Below are 17,290 nucleotides of genomic sequence, written 5' to 3'. Positions count from 1 at the left end.
TTATAAAAAGGATAATCACCATTTTTTATTATTATTTCATTTAAGAACAACCCTCGGACTATGATTTTACTTTGAATACCTTCTAAAGTATACTGACGATAGCTAGAATCAAAACAATGTGTTTCTAAAAAACCTGTTCTTAAAAGAAATCCGAAATTAAAAATATTCTCTCTCTACGAAAAGTATCAGTGTTATAAGAAATGCTATATATTAGAAGTTATCAACGTCACAAACCAATTATTCTTCTCGATTGAGGGAGGTCAATAACTGACAAATTAAAAATAAGTTTACGAGGGTTTCTACGTGCCTTTCACTTAAAGGAACCAACAAAAAACCGAGTCAGATTTCGATTTTCTCACCACCGTATTATCAATCAATAGGAAGAGGGTCTTACCTTAAATTCAATTCCTTTCCTATTTTATAAAACGGTAAATGAATCGGATGTTCTAAAATACACAATTAGATATCAATTGTTAGATCATATCTGATGTATCTATATGATTTAATTGGTATCAAATATAGCTCGTTTTTAAATTATTACAAAATAAAATACGCCAATCAATCAGTAAACGAATAATAGTTGACAGTTTTAAATTAAAAGACTGGATTTAACCTCCTGAAAGTTTTTCTCATCTAAGAGTAAATGGAAATTTGCTGACCACCTACCTATTTGTTATTAACTAATGACTCCTACTAATTATCACAAACCTTAACACAACAATTTATATAATATTCCGCAACACTTAATTTCTTTCTTAAAACTGAATTACTTAATAGAACCGAATTGAAAAGTAATAAAACTAAAATAAATCACGATCAAGTTAATACTTTCTTCGGTATAAGAAATAATTTTCAACTTTGACCTATTCACGTGATTTGTCAAGTCAACAACAAAGAAAAACAGTTACAAAGGACCCATAATAAATTCGGTTACCGAAAAGATTTGTGAGATCGTAAAACCCAGCCTCTATTTATAGTTCGCTACAGTATTCATTGAGCTTTTTGCGATTTAAAAGCTTTTCCTTCAATCACTCCACTATTCTTAAGTGTTAGAATGGCAGTTTATAAAAATATTTCATAGGTATAATTTATCTTATATTGTAATACAAAACGATTTCACTTAAAAATATCTCCCTTGGAATAAATGTGGAGTGATTGATTACAGGGGAACGTGAACGCACGATTAAATTAGTAGAGTGAGAAAAATGATTTATTATATAAAATTTAAAGAGAATTAGTGTAAATCTACAAGAGCCAATTAGGGGCATTGAAAAATATCGTCGAGACTATTTTGATGTTCCACTATATAAATGGATTTACACCATAGATTTTACTTATTAGAATTTTATTTCATTTTATGAATATATATGTACATATATAATATTATAACAGACCTATTTTGAAAGAAGAAACACAGACGTGGGAGTTAGTTCACTAAATAGTCAGTTGATTATTATTAATCATATCTCGTCACATTTTTATGTTAACCAAAGAATCATGTGCATTCATCTTTCTCTTCTAGCATTAAAGTTAATTGTGGTCGCATATGCTAAAATATTTCTATATTCATAGAAAAACGTAATACAAACATGGAAACTGGTCTTTGTTTTGTTTGAACGAAGATTTTTCCAGGTAAAACTATTCCAAGTTCGCAAAATATTCGTTAACTAAAAAACCTTAATAAGTTTTACGAGGCCCTTGGTAACAGTAAAGCTGATTACAAAAATAGAATCCAAAGATATAATAAGAATATTTTTTTAAATTAATAACCTATATAACCTTATTGACATCATGAAGCAGGATATGAGCTAATGGACCTACCACCGAGGATGCCAAACATTTTTTTCATTGTGGAGGAGTTTAAGCAGGAAGGCAGACCCTGGCTAAAACTGGGATAATTGCCAGGAAGAAGAAGATAACGTTATTGATTTTGTTAATCCAAATTTAAAACATCACTGCCGGTTTTACATACATCACATTGTAAACCATTTTTTTTTTTGTTTCAAAAGATAATTCATCGGAAATTTTCAAATAGATGCTACATTTAATAATGAACTTATCAACAATAAAACAAAATATTATATATTTTTACTTATTTATTACTATTACACTCAGCCGTTCATATAGAATACTAAAATTCTATATTTATTTAAAAATATTAATCAATATTTTACTTAATAAAAATGCAAATAGAAACCATTACTACATCTACATGGCTAAAATACTTTCATCACATGTTTAATGGCAGAACTGTTATTGTAATACAAAAAAATATATATATTTATTTTAAATTTAGAACACACTGATACTAAAAGTAGGCCATTGCTTGTTCCGCTTCATACATTTTCACTTCATCCTTCTTAAGACTCAAATCCGGCCTGAAACAAAAATATATATGAATGTCTTAAAGGAGGCTTCATATGGAATTTATTTAATTATATGTATGTATGGTTTTTTTTTTAATTTAAAACACTATGTAACACATAAAATGTATGAATATATGTAATATATCTTAAATAGTTAAAGTTTTTTTTTTTAACATAAATTCATCTAATCACATACAAACACTGAAAATAACTTACAAAGTAATTTCGACCGTTTGCGGTTGACCTGAAACAAAATGAACTCATTACACTAAACTCGGAGGCCGTCTGTATAATGAGAGAATAAGTTTTTTCATTAGTTTTAGAAACAGACTCTGCAACGACACAAGTAACTTATACAAATAAGATGAATAACTGTGTCTTAGAAAAAAAACCTTTCTTCCATTAGCGAACTTTTTCACGCTGTAATATATTGTAAAACGTCTAACTTGGAGACCATTTTTAACATATTTGACAAGCAATTTATTTGACTCTACAATCTTATTAGTAAACGGATGGGAAATTCCAATTTTAAAATAAAAATAAATTAAACATAATCTAGTGGTAAGTGAATATCTGAAATAATATGTATAAAAGTGTACCTAATGTTAACCTTATAAAGGATGCTCATTTAATTTACAATTTAGATATGTATAGTTATTAATTGACAATATGCAAAATTTCTAGAATGATCTGGAAGACCACTATTTAAAAGCGTTTCTTGAAGCTTTTGTTACATTTATAAAGGAGGAGTATTTTTTTCATGATTTGATTATTCAACATTAGATTGCTCCTGGTTCTTTAATTGCTTATTGAAAAATAGATTATCTATTACAAAATACATCTTATTTGACATAGTCACAGTGTTTGTAGGAAAGGTATTATATGAAGTATAAGAACATTTTTCTTTGATTTTTAATAGCTTCTTTCTTGTGAAATAAATAGTAACGGGCTACTTAAGTTCCAAATAAAACAGTGTTTCTATCATAGTTCTTCAAAACAGAGTAATTAAATTAAATCAAATTTAATTTAAATTCGATTTTTGGCATTATTTGTTTTAAACCGCCTGATCGCTTCAACTGTTAAAAAAAACATAAATAATTTTTTTCTATGTATTTACAATGAAAAGGTTTAGTTCTTACAGCCATTTTTAAATTCATCACCTGAAGTCAAGATCCATTGAATGAGATCTAAACCTTTCGCGAGTATTAATTTAAATAAAACTGATATTTTAAGGAATTTATTATTTTGAAAACTTCATACTCTCGACGTTTCGATTACTTTGCAGCAACCGTAGTAATCCGAAAAATATTCGTTTCATGTAAGCTCTATTGAAATTGAACCTTAGCTTCGACCTTCGTTTAAATAATAATAATTAAGTAATTATTTTAATTAGAATTAATCAAATGTAAACTCACCAAGTGGTTGTATGATGGGCCCTACGTCTGAGACGTACATATTGTGCTGCACGAAATCTTTAGGGTCTGGTACACTCATGAAGTTGGGCTCAGAGATCTGCTGCTGTCTCCACTTCTCCATCTCATCTTCTTGTATCTTCTGCAACCTCTCCACTTGTTTGTACGTCGGCTCACCTCCTATGTAATCTCGTTTCACGCGATTATGGTTCCTGATTTCGTGTTTACGTAGATCGGATCTGTTGGTTATAATGCAGTGGTTGAATTTGTATTTGTCAAGAAAATATATATAGCGAAAAATTCATTCTTTCATTTATATCGATGGGAATTTGATTTCTTTCCAAATGAAATAGTAAATATATCTGTCTCACTCTGGCAATTGATTTATGATATCAGCATGTATGTATTGACCAATATACATTACATCGAATTCTTAGATTTAGTATTGATTCTAAATATGCTTTTATTGAATCACGCACACATTTAAAGCTTTGTTATCACACACACATATACATGAAACACATACTTGTAACAGAAGTCTCGTCCGCAGTATGTGCATGTGTGTTTTATGTTCATATGTTTGGCGTCGTGATGTTCCCATAAAGCTGTGCCGGTTCGAAAAGCTTTCTCACAGAGCATACACTGAAATACACAGTTAAATATTTATTAACTGACTTTTAGTTAACCAAACTAAGACGTTTAACCCAACAGATACTTCATAATTAACTTTTTTGACTTAACTTATTAGCTTCACAAACTTCTAGAAATTATTACTGGCCTATAACAAAAAATATTCAAGAAGAAAGAAGTTCTTTTACTTTTTTTTCACAATACAAAAAACTTGTTTATCAATAACCAACTTACTTTGAACTGCTTCTCCTGGTGTGTAAGTTTGTGTTTATTAAGGTTGGATGGATTCACGAAAGTCGCTGGACACTGGGCACATTTGTACGGCTTCTCACCTGTGTGGGTCCTCATGTGCATCACCAGGTAATATTTGTGCTTCGACTTATATGGGCACAGGTCGCAGAAAAAGTTGAAAGTGTTTGTATGTACCAACCTGGTGTTTGAAGTAAATTAAGGTAATTTGTAGAAAAAAGTAGCAATATTGCCCTTAAATTACGGCTTTAAGGCTCTTAAGTTATGAAATGTTTACAACTATTATAATAAACTTTTTTTAAATTTTTTTTTTTTTTTTAGCTTAATTTATGTTCATTCTTTTAAAAAATAAAAACGAAACCCTAAGCAGAACAAAAAAATTACAAATTAAAGATAACACCTAGTATGTAAAAATTTGTCCTAACATACAAAGTCTAGAAAAAAAAGCGGTCAGAAAAGCGTCAGCCGCATCATCATATATCGCCATAATTACTTGTAATGTTTTAAGAGGTCGTTCATCTGTTAGAAGCCTTAATTAGTGCACTCTTTATCAGGGATACCAAATTGACTATTCTTGTAATTGTCAAACTATTCTAACGATTATCTATCAGCTGACTGTTATCTTATAAAGGGTGTTTGGTGTTCCGTTATCTTAGTTTAACAACCCCTGCTCTATATTATAACGTACATGTGGTTCTTGAGCCTGGCTACAATGGGGAACTCCTTGCCGCAGGTCGTACATTTGTGCAGCAAACCCTGTTCGTGGTTGTGCCGCATGTGCTGAGCTATACTGCGAACAAGTTGGCCGCAGATGTCGCAAGCCCGCCTCGTACACTGCCGCTCGCGACGATGCAGCACTAACTTGTCCTGGTAGTGGTAATCAATCATTTAAGCTGATAGACACTCCCAACATTAAGAAGATTGTAGAACATCTATTCTAACTTTTGTATGTGAGAATAATCTAGGAGTAAGTGTCCATAGCCCTTAGTATTTAGCCATTCTAAGCCAATTGTTCCATTCTTTTAATTCTATTTTTCCTTCTTATAATGAATGTTATCTATTTATGGACAAAGCCACATGCGGTTATAAAAAAATGCCCATCTCCATTGAGTGATTGATTAAAAATGAAAACTAATGTCGGTCACATTTTTAAACATTGAAATCATTGAAATTTAACAATACAATTAATAACTGCAGTAAAAATTACACTGAATTCTTACGACTTCAATAAAAAGTACCATAATAATTCAGGCATAACTTTGTTTCTATTTTGAAGTCATACAAGGGCATAAAACTGTAGAAAACCAACATACAAACCGTGTGTTGTATATAATGAATAATATGTAACGGTTTCTACAATATCAAATGGTCAATAGTCAAACCATATGATAACTTGTATCTTAATCTTACATATATATCATTGCATTTTTTTTAACAATCTATCTTGATCTTGAAATTGCTGTCAATATCTACTTACTACATAAAAAAATTTTGGTAAAATACTACTACCAACTTATTGGTGGTAAATTAATTGAAATGAATACCTTTGTTGGAAAAATCATATCACATGGTGAACATTTGAATTCTTTATTTTTAGGATCCTTCTTCTGTAACAGTCTCTCCCTTCTCCTTCTTTCTTTTTCCGCTTTCTGTTCTGTTTCCATTCTTTTTAATTTCATTTGGTGCAAGATAAGTTGAAAGTCGTGTTTGGAATATGGATATGAGTGAAGTAGGGGATCACCTGTAATTTTTAATATGAAACATGTATTAATGTAATATAGATTTTGCATAATATGCTTATTATTATCAAACAAACCCATAGGATTCAGTATCTTTCTAAACTTCTTATCAGACAATTCGCAGTTCTTTTTGAACCTCATGGCAACTTTGAGGGACTCCAGACATTCTGAACATATGTATTTAGGCAATGAATCATCAGCATTTATCTGTTAAAACATTTAAAATAATATAAATATCAACAATATGTATAAAAGTATGCATCTGGTTGTTTGAGAAACATAATAGTCATTGAATATATAAATACACAACACAAAGTCTTACAACATATATTAGTACTCACATTTATATTAGTCAGACTACGAATTGCCCCCATTATATCACAATCATAAATTTTTGTACTTAGTGGTAAACATCCATTCCTTGCACAAACTCTGCATATCATTTCCTTTGACAGTCTTAAGCCTACTTTACTGTAAGAAAAAGCAATTACTACTGGTAAATGTAATATGAAGAATAGATTAAATGCTTTGAATAATATTATACCTGTCCATAGTAAGTTTGTCCCAGTGGTCACTATTATTATCGTCATCTGGTGGATTCATATTAGGATAAGACACCTTATTTAATTTGGACATCATCGCCTTAGTTAAGTAGACAGTCATTGTTGATAAATAATTAGTTTTATATTAAATGAAAACTATTTTGTTGTAATTCATATTTAGCCGTCTTCTACCGAGACTAAAAAGTTTTCATGTTTGCATTTCAAAAACATTTTTAACTTTCATACTTCAATAGGACTAATTTTGACTCATGTTTGTAATAATATATCATGTCCAAATTATTATATATGGTTTATGGATTATATTTAATGAAGTAATAAATAAATAAATATGTAGGAATTTAATGTCTACAATATGTATACTGAGTTATGACATACAAAGAATGACAAATAATAAGGGTTGCCACTTCATATGTGCCAAAGATTTTAATTATTATGCCGAGAACGAGAAATAAAATATGCTTTTGTTTTTAAACTATAGAATAGTTAACTGTTCATTTAATTTCAGTGAATATATATTCCAAAAGAATTTGTGTCTTCATAATTTTATTATTTGCTTTTAGTAAAAGAAATTCGAAACGCTCTACTACTAACAAAATGTTACTTCTGTAAAACCTCAGTACTCTCTCGATGACAGACATATTACCTGTAGTGAATTGAATGATCTGTGGTCATAAATAAAAATAAGAATTCGTGTTTAAAATAATTATAAGAAAGAGCAGTAAATAAAGATTGTCGTAAACAAAACACGAGTAGACAAATTTATTGATTATCGTAACAAATACTTAATCGATTTAGTTATTCACGGATATGACTTCTCTAGTTTTACTTAAATCAATTTTATTGGCGAGTGTTTTGCAAAAAAACAAAAAGAAAAAAAAAATTAAATCAAAGAAATTGTAAGTTACAAAAAGTATATATAAACTATAAATACTTTTTTAAATATTTCAGTAACTTGTAATCCTACTTTTTCTAATATATTAAATAGAATGTAAAAATTACAGGTTTTCTACAAACAAAATAGATTTAAAGATATGTCGTGTATGCAATGAAGAAAAAGGAGAAATACCGATATTTAATGATTGTATACAGCCTAACATACCAGAAGAAATAAAACATTTTTCAGGAGTTTCAGTAAGTAAAATAAAATATAATTTTTATACTAAAATTTATATAATATTTTTTATCAGAAGTATCAAATTAACTACATGTTTAGACTTTATAGTACTGCTATGCATTTTAGTGACAAATTATGGCAGATAATATACTTGCAGATATTTAAAACCGATAATTTACCAAAGCAAATATGTCAAAACTGTTTGGATTTACTAAATGGCTGTATAATGTTTCGAGAAATGTGCCAAAAGACGAACCAGCTTATGAAAAGAATTTCCTCGGTCCCAGAAATTGCACCTTGTATCAGAAAGGGTATACCCATCATTTATATAGCAATTTATATTTAATGTATGATTATACTTAATTTGGTTTTAAAGAATAATTGTTTGTAATTTTTTTTAGAGGAGGATGTGAAGAAAGATTTTACAATTGACCAAAATGGAAGTGATGAATCATTGAACATACCTTCACCGACATGTTCAGAAGACAATTCAGAAATATGGAACTGTACTTCTTGTAAAACAGAATATTACAATCTGGTATAAATATAAAAATATGTGCTTTGCCTTTGAAATATCACACCAACAACACTAATGAATTGAAAAATAATTTCATTATGAAGTATTGTTATAGTATTTGCTTTAATAGAAGCTTACTACTTCTATATTTTATGTTTATTTAATTCCAGGAATCATACAACAAACATTTAGTTGAATGTAAAACACAGATCAACGATTTGAAACCTGAACTAGATCGGAAAAGAACAAAAGAGACATTCCTCTGTGATATTTGTGGAAAAGTTGCCCGTTCCAATGCAAATCTTCTCATTCATATGTATGAAAATACTTTATAAATAAACATTACTAAAGCAACTATTTAACAAATACAAAGTATTTTGCTACTGAATAAAATATTATAAGTAAATATTAAAACAGCTCAAATACAGGTCACACTTGCTATCCAAGTGGAAATAATTGGAACAGTTGCTCTGCTTCTATTAAAATTTGATAATTTTGAAACAAGAAGTTCCTTATATGATTAAATTCTTTTTATTTGTAAAAATAAGTAATAAACAAATAGAAAATATATGTAACTTTTTTCGGATGGTTATATTTCTCCTTAGGGATCCTGAATACTTGACATTACTTCTAAAGATGAGTTAAGTTTCGTTATATCCATTGAGGGCAAAAATTCTTAAAATTTGACTATTTTGTGTATGCGCAATACTAAAGTATTTATTACAGTATGATTAATTTTAGTGTGCATCATTTTATGTTTTTTATTTAACAAATGAACAAAATGCATCAATTTCTTTTATACTTAAAACTTAATAACAAAAAAGTGCTGAAATTGAAGTGTATATAAAAAATTTCAATAAATTTTGTTTCTGAAAATGTCTGGGAAAAAAATCAATTCTATTTTATATATGTGTTTATATTTACAGGGCCATACATGAGAATATATTTCCTTTCAAATGCGATCAATGTCCTTACCAAGGGAGGACAATGGATCTGCTCAGAGTACACAGACGAACACACATGGCTGATAAGCCATTCAAATGTGCACACTGCCCTAAATCTACGACCACGTCCAGTAACCTAATGAAGCACATACGACATGTTCACAGCAAAACTAGGCCTTATAAGGTAATTATATATTGGTTTTATTCAAGAAAATATATTATTAAATTAATACTGAATTCTGTACTCAAGTTCTGAATCTAATATGTTGAATATTATATTTTGAGATGATCTTTATTATAAATAAAATAAAATTCATTATTGCTTGTTTCAGTAGTTTTTGAGTGTTTGACTAACACATACAAGTTTCTTTTTTAATAGTTACTGTATCTTTTTATTACTTTCAGTGCACATATTGCGATAAAGCATTCTCTTACCAACATGATATGAAGAGACACATAAAAGACATTCATCTAAGACAGGGTACCGTTGAATGCGATATATGTTTCAAAAAATTTAATACAAAGTAAGTCACAAGGTTCTAAACTAAATTGTATTGAGAAATTTTTATTTAAAAAATCATTGGGTATAAAAATTAAAAAGCTAGCCAGGTCCGTCGCTCTGTTATAAAACTGCTTAAAAAATAAACTCTGAGATTTTATTCCCTCTAAGAAGACCTCTATTTCAAGGACTGGCACAAAATATCAAGCAAAAAAAATAAACAGTTGTTTCATAAAAAAAGATAACAGTGAATTTAGGAATTATTTTTTGAAATGTTTATTTTGTTTAAAAATGTTTAGTTTAAACTATTATTACAAGTATAATAGTACATAAACAATTATTATAACGTAAATATTTTGATTCACAGAAAAATATTACAAGGACATCGTTTTAAGATTCACAAAATAAAAGGCGAAAGACACGGACGTTTGCCTTCTTATTTGCAATGTCAACAACCCAACGAAAATAAACAAAATGAATGCGAGTCTGTTGTCTATTAATAGAAATTATGTGCAATATTTTGTAATTAAACCATAGTCGCACATTTGTATTACATATAAATGCTGTTTTGCAATATTTTAGAAAAATTTTATGAAATTATACTCAAATAGATATACGTTATTTATAACAAAACAACAAAAGACTTATTATTATTTATGTGATATTTATTTTTTTTATTGAATAATTTAAGAGTTAACATTATCTTAGCAGAAGGCAATTATGCGGAGTCACTGGACTTATATCTCCGATGATTTATTAAAACTTTAATATTATTTTTATTTCTCGATTTCTAATAAAACATTGAAAGAAGTTATCTCTTGTTATTTCTGTCTTACCACCAACTACAACGGTTCACTTTCAAGATGAGAGTTCTTTTAATAGTTTTATACTTAAAAAGCTGTGTCACTTTCGATATACCTCAAAATAATTGTAAAACAGATTTGTCTATAGACAATGATCATTACAATGTTACGGAGAGCTACGATCTAGGCAATTCCTTTCCTAGTGACGCTCACTATGATATAAACGGCAATCTATTCTTTGTGGAGTCCGGTCGTAATTTGGAAGGATATTACTTTAATATAAAGACAATTAAAGCAAATACGACATCAGCACAGGAAATATCAGGTAAGAGTGTTTTATATAATTGCGTTAAATGAAAAACTCGAAACTGTTATTACTAATAATAAATTAAAAATATACGATTTTAATCAGGGCTTCCCCAGGGCGAGAGTTACTCTGTCGCTGTAGACAAAAAGAATGAAAAAGTTTATTTTGGAACTAGCAGAGGCATCTTTCTTTATAAGCATACTACAAATGAAGCTACTCTCGCCTCGGATCCAGATTTAAGATTAAACATGCTCTTCATAGACAAAGATGGCAATAAATACATAACTGACAGCCCTGACGGCGTTGAAGAATTATATCTTTTGGCAGAAAACAAAAAAATTCGTTTCAGTACCTTCGAAGATCTGAACGAAATGGCGGTAGACGGTAGAAATAATTTTTATTTTATAAAAGAGGAAAAACTTTTTGTTCTAAAATCAAATTTGTCGAAACCATTATTCATAGGAGATGTTTCTTACGAAGGATACGCTCAGATATCATTTTATAGGAACGTTGTATACATAGCCAGCGAAACTTTATCATACATACATGAGAACGACTCCGGCCCACTTAAATTGGTGAAAAATATCCCAGGAAAAGTAACGGCAATTGCATTCGATAAAACCGGCAATTTCGTGCTCGGTACGAATGGGAAATTTTTGAAATACACCAAGATAGACAATAACGATTGCTATCACAGACGTAATTAATTATTTTAATGATACACATTAAAATGCAATAAATCAATTTAGGATATTTGAACTTTTTTTTTAATATTACTAAAAAAATAAAGAACTTATGAACATCATCCCACATTTATGTGTAACAAATCACAAAAAAAGGTTGGAATCATTCATACAATTTGTATCAAATAGGTTGTATGTGTATGGAAATATAGTAGTAAATGCCCGATAATAAATTATATCCAGCAGATTGGAAATAGTTTCAGTAATAATAAAATTATTATGAATAGTCCAACCTCTAGCTAAGAATAGCGTCACATCATATCCACACAGATCACACATACCATGGACTTCCAATTAATTAAATAAGAAAAATTTAATGAACATAAAACTTATATGACTACATTAAAAAGATAACACACACTCCTTATAATATGAAATAGTTTTTGCTACAAATAAGCCATAACAATCAAATACTTGAGTATACTTAATATTTTAAAACTAATGGGGCAGGATGCTCTGAGAGATTATAGGGAATGTCAGTGGCTGAGCTTGAGAATTTGGTAAAGCCAATGGCTGACTAGTGCTAGAAATCGTTATTTGCTGAGTCGAAGTCTGATGAACCAGTTGTTGGGCTGATGGCACCAGCTGTTGCTGTGCTGACTGCTGCTGAGCCACCATAGCAGCTTGTTGGGCAGATTGTTGAACCACCATTTGTTGTGCTGATTGCTGCGCAGCTAATTGCTGGGCTGACTGTTGAGCGACAGCCAAATGCTGGGCTGACTGAGCTAAATGTTGGGCAGATTGTTGAGCAGCAAGGTGCTGAGCAGATTGCTGTGCAGCCAAATGCTGAGCTGAATGCTGAGCTAGATGCTGTACTGATTGCTGTGCAGCATATTGCGATGCCTGATGTTGCGGTCCCAGTTGTGGTTGTAGAGCAGATGTTTGAACCAGCTGTTGTACTGCTGTCTGTGGCGCATTGCTCATTAACTGTTGTGTAGGTGGTGCTAAAGTCAACTGGGCTGGAGTAACAGCAACAACAGTTTGACCCCCTCCCATAAGTGTGCCAGAATCACTGACTTGCATTAGCTGTTGAGCTCCTGCACTTGTTACTATTAAAGCTCCAGAATTACCAACTAACTGTTGTGTTGTGCTAACAGTAAGTATTTGAGGAGCAGGAGTGAGGAGCTGGGCTTGGGAAGCGGCCGGTGCCAATGTCAAGTTTGGTGTGGCTGCTGTAGGCATGAGTGCTGGAATGGCTCCAGCCAGACTCACAACTGGTGTCACACTTACAGTTGCCAAAGAAACTGGTGCTGAAGTACCATGTCTTGATGTTATAACACATGGCTGATCACTTCTAACAGATGCTGTCTGTTCTAATAAAAACTCATTCATTGATGTCAGCTGAACATTTTTCTCTGTCAAATCAGCTACCTTCTTGAGCAAAACACTAATATTATCATGAAGTAACTTTATTCTATGATTTAATGCATCACAATTCTGACACATAGTTGGTGGCTGCATAGTCTGGTTGTCCAAATTTGGTTCTTCCATATATCTTCTAAACTTAGCCTCTGGTGGGGAATCATTATCCCTTATATGTGGGGAGAATGTATGATTAAACATTGGCTGTTGTGCATTACGCTTTGCGCCTATCTCACTGAAAGGTGCATCTCTTACATGTTTAAACTTGCAGTCTTGATTGGAACAGGCTCCTTGGATAGCGGATTGACAAGTAATTGGTACATTACGAAGATCACGAGGAAAAACACCAGTAGCGTAAAATTGTTCCTCATTCTTTAAAGAAATGTGTAGAAATTTACAATTCAATCTATAGCAACCTATATTTTGGTAATCATGACAAAAACGAAACAGCTCTTTCAAACGGGCTTTCGGTGGAATTTCATGAAGAAACCTGCAATTATCTCTAGAACAACATCCTCTTATAAAGTCTCTGCAGTAATTACTTGCAGCTGGTATGTTATCATTTTCTTCAGAACTCATAGTACCGTTTGAGTTTTTTAAGCCGTTTCCGATCATGATTAGAAATTCATTTGCTCTTGACTGCAGACAACATCACTTGTAGTCAACAATGTAAACAGTACCCAGAAACACTTCAATCATTTCAAAAGCTTGCTTTTAAAAGTGTTCATTTTTTTGATTTTGGTAAAAATGAAACTGGCTATCTGGTCAATGTATTTATCTTTGACATGAATTCACAGAGAATAAAAGTCATGTAATAATAGAAAATAATATTGCCTTGACATGATTGTTCTAAGGATTCCACTTATAAGTTATAAGTTACAATTTATTGTCATGCTAACTCTTTAAAAAAAATAATTTAATAAATTTTGGTTACCTATTAACTTGTATACCTGTAACCATAATTATAAAAGCTTTCTACATTTTTTTTAATGTAAATCAAAATTTTAAGCACCTTAAATTTATTATCTGATTATCATAAACTATAACAATATAGTTACTGTAAACATTTTGTCGGTTTGAAGAAGTTTTATTACTAGAACATTGTGAAATGCTAATTTTTATTAGTTTTTCATTATAAATACTTAATACTTTTTCATCGGTTTTTTAACAGAATAAAAATATTATTATCTAACTCCTTAGTTAAGTAGTATCATTTTAAAATGTATCACATACGTTATTATTTAATATGAAAATCTATTTCACCTTTAACATTTTAACCTATCTTTACAAATACATTTATAATCTATAGTTTCGAGTTTGACAATTAATAAAAATATGGCGAGAAAACAATAAAAAATGTTATATATTGGCTCTCACAATGAATTATTACATTAAAATTTAAAAGCTTAGACGGATTTAAAGCATTTAATCGCTAAACAATCTTTAAGACTATAACCATGACTAATGATTTCTAATTTAAAAGCAGTCCATAAACTGTTTGTGATATTTTTCTCTAAAATAATGATGAGGTAAGTTGTCCCACATGTTTATTTGTTTATAAGTTAATAATATTTAGTAAGTTGCTTTTATTTTGATGCTAATTCAGGCATTGATATACAATGTTAAAACAACAAAACAAAACGATATCACGAAGCGTTCACCCTTACCAAACAACTGTGGTACCTCGAACCGAACTACAACTTTCATCGGCCGCCCAACAAAGAGCAAAGTTTCCTTGGGCTGAAGGCGTCAATACTCCCGTCTACCAAGTTGCTGGGACTGATAGCTCCACGTCAGAAAATGCGTATCATGTATTGTCTCACACTATTATAATAAACAACTGCTTTGTACATATGAAAAAAAACTAATAAAAAAATACCATTTTAGATGCCCGTCTACTACCAAAGCTCTCAGAGAGATAATGGTCCTCCATCACCAGTCTACCAAATGCCCTACGCTACAGGCACATGGCGTAGTTACAAAAAATGTGATAATGTTGCATCAAAGCCGATGCCCACAACATATGCCTTCCCTCCTTGTGCCTCATCTTTTTCATTGCCAACATGTGACGATCACACGAGAACGATGACTCATTCCCCTGTCCCTACATTACCCTCTGTGAGCCCTGAAGTTCCTATTATTGGGGCCTGCGGAGGCCATTGTCCAGGATTTGAATATGTGTGCTATTATATTTTACAAGTAAGTTTCTTCCTTATGTAGATGTTAAAGCTGATCTCCAAAATCAAAACTTTAAGAAACCTTTACTAGGTTTACTTGTGATCAAAGAAAATTATATTTTTGTATAAATAATTGTTGGCATATTTCATTACATTCATACCACAAATTTTCAGGTAATTTTTGTAGTTGGTATATTAACAGGAATCTCGTTGTGTATTGCTGGAATTGTATTGCGTAGGACAAACCGCAACGGTGATCTGGGCGTTTTAGTTTATATTGGTAAGATCATAATATTTTTCCTAGCAAAATCTGAAAATCTGCTCTATACAAGTTATTTAACATAGGCACTATAACATGTCAAACCTGATTGAAGTACATACTAAACTAACATCATTTAACTTTCTATACTATATCTGTATGGACATAAATTAGTCATATTATTTTTATGTTCATTTTAAACTTAATTTTATTTCTATATTTATGGTTTGAACATTAAAGTAATTTTGGGCTAACATTAGGTTGATTTGTTTAAGCCTTAAGGCAACATGAATCTGATATTCTGTTAGATGCAGATTTGATTCCTACTTGTGTTAATATTTTTTTTTTGTTTTGAATTTCAATTACTTATATTACTTTCATATTCAGGAAGTCTATCGTCATGTGTGTGTGGAGTACTTCTAGGAGTACAGTGTTGTGTCCGTCGTGAAATAAGACAGAGGAAGTTGAGAGCTAATTTGCACATTCCTATGCAGGCTATACCAGTAATATACCATTTATATAATTCATATACATATATTTTATTTCATTATAAAAAATATTCTTAAGTCATGTTTTATAGTATTTGAACTGATTTATTATAAATTTTATAATAACCATACAAGATTTAGCTATGTTTAAAATTTAAGGTTTTGTTTTCTAATATTTTTTATATGGTTTTCAATCCTTCATCATCAAAATTTATATTAAAAGCTTGAATTGAAGATTAATCACATTAAAAGCTTGAAATTTTTAATACATTCTGAATTTAAACTAAATTATCAGACAATTGATTGTTAGAACAAAAAAAAACTGTTAAATTGGCTAAACAGACATTTATATGTTCCAGGAGGCTCCCCAAATTTGTCCATTATTGACATCTACTTTACCTCATAGTCAAGTTTACAGGTATGAAGAGAAATATATAAGCATTTAAATACATATACATCTATGCTTCATGTTTGTAGCATTCTTAAAACCTTTTTGAATATATATCATAACTCAATTATTGGTCAGAGATTTTATATTTCTGTTATTTTTAAACTTTAAATAATCATCACACAAAAGTGTAAATGTTCAATGGGATAGATTAGAAACTTATAATTAATGAGTAAATATATCTAATTATAACTTTCTAGGCCCACTACAGCCAATGTATGTGATGAAGACTTACCAGGCGTCCCTTGGTGGCGTCGTGCCAGAGACTGATTAGTTTTAAATTTATTTGCTATACTTTTTCTAATGTAACTTTGTTATATAAATAAACAGATATCGCTTTTCTTTAAGTGTCATCATTTTCTTGTTCATATTTATTTTTTAAACCTCTCTTCTAAATGATCTGTGAAATTGTTAATATAATATGTAATCATCTCCATCGATAAAGCTATCTATATTTTATAAGATTACAATCAATGACACACATTTTATTATATCTATCGCAATAAATTTTCCTCATGCATTTTTCGTTTTATAATGAACGACAAAATTATTCATGCTTTAATAATATGACGCAAACGAAACTCGTTTTTACTTACTTCTCTGACGTCAGACGTTAGTACAATGTTATCGGTATATTTGAAACATTGAAAACTATTGAAGGATATGTCAA

At 30.4% G+C, this 17,290-nt stretch overlaps 5 protein-coding genes across 6 annotated transcripts; 3 read left to right on the top strand and 2 right to left on the bottom strand.

The window, feature by feature from the left end:
- Nucleotides 1-2,078: 2,078 nt before the first annotated feature.
- LOC116773859 (zinc finger protein 34-like) lies at nucleotides 2,079-7,316 on the bottom strand. Its single transcript, XM_061521173.1, has 10 exons — nucleotides 6,941-7,316; nucleotides 6,738-6,867; nucleotides 6,474-6,603; nucleotides 6,202-6,398; nucleotides 5,346-5,524; nucleotides 4,643-4,838; nucleotides 4,305-4,420; nucleotides 3,782-4,017; nucleotides 2,583-2,610; nucleotides 2,079-2,378 (listed from the first exon to the last, which is right to left on the bottom strand). Exons 1-10 carry the CDS (start codon nucleotides 7,057-7,059, stop codon nucleotides 2,309-2,311), a joined length of 1,401 nt encoding a protein of 466 aa, XP_061377157.1. The 5' UTR covers nucleotides 7,060-7,316; the 3' UTR covers nucleotides 2,079-2,308.
- Nucleotides 6,880-10,845, top strand: LOC116776160 (zinc finger protein 41 homolog). 2 transcript variants are annotated; one of them, XM_061521174.1, is made up of 8 exons: nucleotides 6,880-6,898; nucleotides 7,961-8,090; nucleotides 8,231-8,384; nucleotides 8,475-8,611; nucleotides 8,761-8,906; nucleotides 9,517-9,718; nucleotides 9,940-10,058; nucleotides 10,401-10,845. In XM_061521174.1, coding segments are annotated over exons 1-8 (1,023 nt in total). In that variant the 5' UTR covers nucleotides 6,880-6,896; the 3' UTR covers nucleotides 10,534-10,845. The 2 variants fall into 2 exon arrangements, with proteins under 2 accessions (XP_061377158.1, XP_032525162.2); XM_032669271.2 differs by lacking the exon at nucleotides 6,880-6,898 and adding an exon at nucleotides 7,597-7,855.
- A 51-nt stretch (nucleotides 10,846-10,896) lies between these two features.
- Nucleotides 10,897-12,039, top strand: LOC116773148 (uncharacterized). The gene is made up of 2 exons (XM_032665547.2): nucleotides 10,897-11,161; nucleotides 11,249-12,039. The coding sequence occupies exons 1-2, from the start codon at nucleotides 10,897-10,899 to the stop codon at nucleotides 11,848-11,850; spliced, it is 867 nt and encodes a 288-aa protein (XP_032521438.1). The 3' UTR covers nucleotides 11,851-12,039.
- LOC116773137 (zinc finger CCCH domain-containing protein 10-like) lies at nucleotides 11,884-14,061 on the bottom strand. Its single transcript, XM_032665536.2, has one exon. It carries the CDS (start codon nucleotides 13,861-13,863, stop codon nucleotides 12,325-12,327), a length of 1,539 nt encoding a protein of 512 aa, XP_032521427.2. The 5' UTR covers nucleotides 13,864-14,061; the 3' UTR covers nucleotides 11,884-12,324.
- A 502-nt stretch (nucleotides 14,062-14,563) lies between these two features.
- On the top strand, nucleotides 14,564-16,962 carry LOC116775886 (uncharacterized). Its single transcript, XM_032668911.2, has 7 exons — nucleotides 14,564-14,777; nucleotides 14,855-15,059; nucleotides 15,136-15,447; nucleotides 15,600-15,705; nucleotides 16,072-16,187; nucleotides 16,532-16,590; nucleotides 16,821-16,962. Exons 2-7 carry the CDS (start codon nucleotides 14,868-14,870, stop codon nucleotides 16,888-16,890), a joined length of 855 nt encoding a protein of 284 aa, XP_032524802.1. The 5' UTR covers nucleotides 14,564-14,777; nucleotides 14,855-14,867; the 3' UTR covers nucleotides 16,891-16,962.
- Nucleotides 16,963-17,290: the final 328 nt, after the last annotated feature.

Source organism: Danaus plexippus, chromosome 8, assembly GCF_018135715.1.
Source record: "Danaus plexippus chromosome 8, MEX_DaPlex, whole genome shotgun sequence".
NCBI lineage: Eukaryota > Metazoa > Arthropoda > Insecta > Lepidoptera > Nymphalidae > Danaus > Danaus plexippus.
The sequence above is the reverse complement of the archived record's forward strand: the minus strand, read 5'-3'. Positions and strand labels throughout refer to the sequence as shown.

Coding starts and splice junctions, on each gene's coding strand:
- LOC116776160 (XM_032669271.2), top strand. CDS start 7,767: ATGACTTCTCTAGTTTTACTTAAATCAATTTTATTGGCGAGTGTTTTG. Junction 8,612..8,760: donor AAACAGAATATTACAATCTG/GTATAAATATAA, acceptor ATTTAATTCCAG/GAATCATACAACAAACATTT. Junction 10,059..10,400: donor TTCAAAAAATTTAATACAAA/GTAAGTCACAAG, acceptor TTTGATTCACAG/AAAAATATTACAAGGACATC.
- LOC116775886 (XM_032668911.2), top strand. CDS start 14,868: ATGTTAAAACAACAAAACAAAACGATATCACGAAGCGTTCACCCTTAC. Junction 15,060..15,135: donor CGTCAGAAAATGCGTATCAT/GTATTGTCTCAC, acceptor ATACCATTTTAG/ATGCCCGTCTACTACCAAAG. Junction 16,591..16,820: donor CCTCATAGTCAAGTTTACAG/GTATGAAGAGAA, acceptor ATAACTTTCTAG/GCCCACTACAGCCAATGTAT.
- LOC116773859 (XM_061521173.1), bottom strand. CDS start 7,059: ATGACTGTCTACTTAACTAAGGCGATGATGTCCAAATTAAATAAGGTG. Junction 6,399..6,473: donor AAAGATACTGAATCCTATGG/GTTTGTTTGATA, acceptor TAAAAATTACAG/GTGATCCCCTACTTCACTCA. Junction 4,018..4,304: donor GGACGAGACTTCTGTTACAA/GTATGTGTTTCA, acceptor TATAACCAACAG/ATCCGATCTACGTAAACACG.
- LOC116773137 (XM_032665536.2), bottom strand. CDS start 13,863: ATGATCGGAAACGGCTTAAAAAACTCAAACGGTACTATGAGTTCTGAA.
- LOC116773148 (XM_032665547.2), top strand. CDS start 10,897: ATGAGAGTTCTTTTAATAGTTTTATACTTAAAAAGCTGTGTCACTTTC. Junction 11,162..11,248: donor ATCAGCACAGGAAATATCAG/GTAAGAGTGTTT, acceptor GATTTTAATCAG/GGCTTCCCCAGGGCGAGAGT.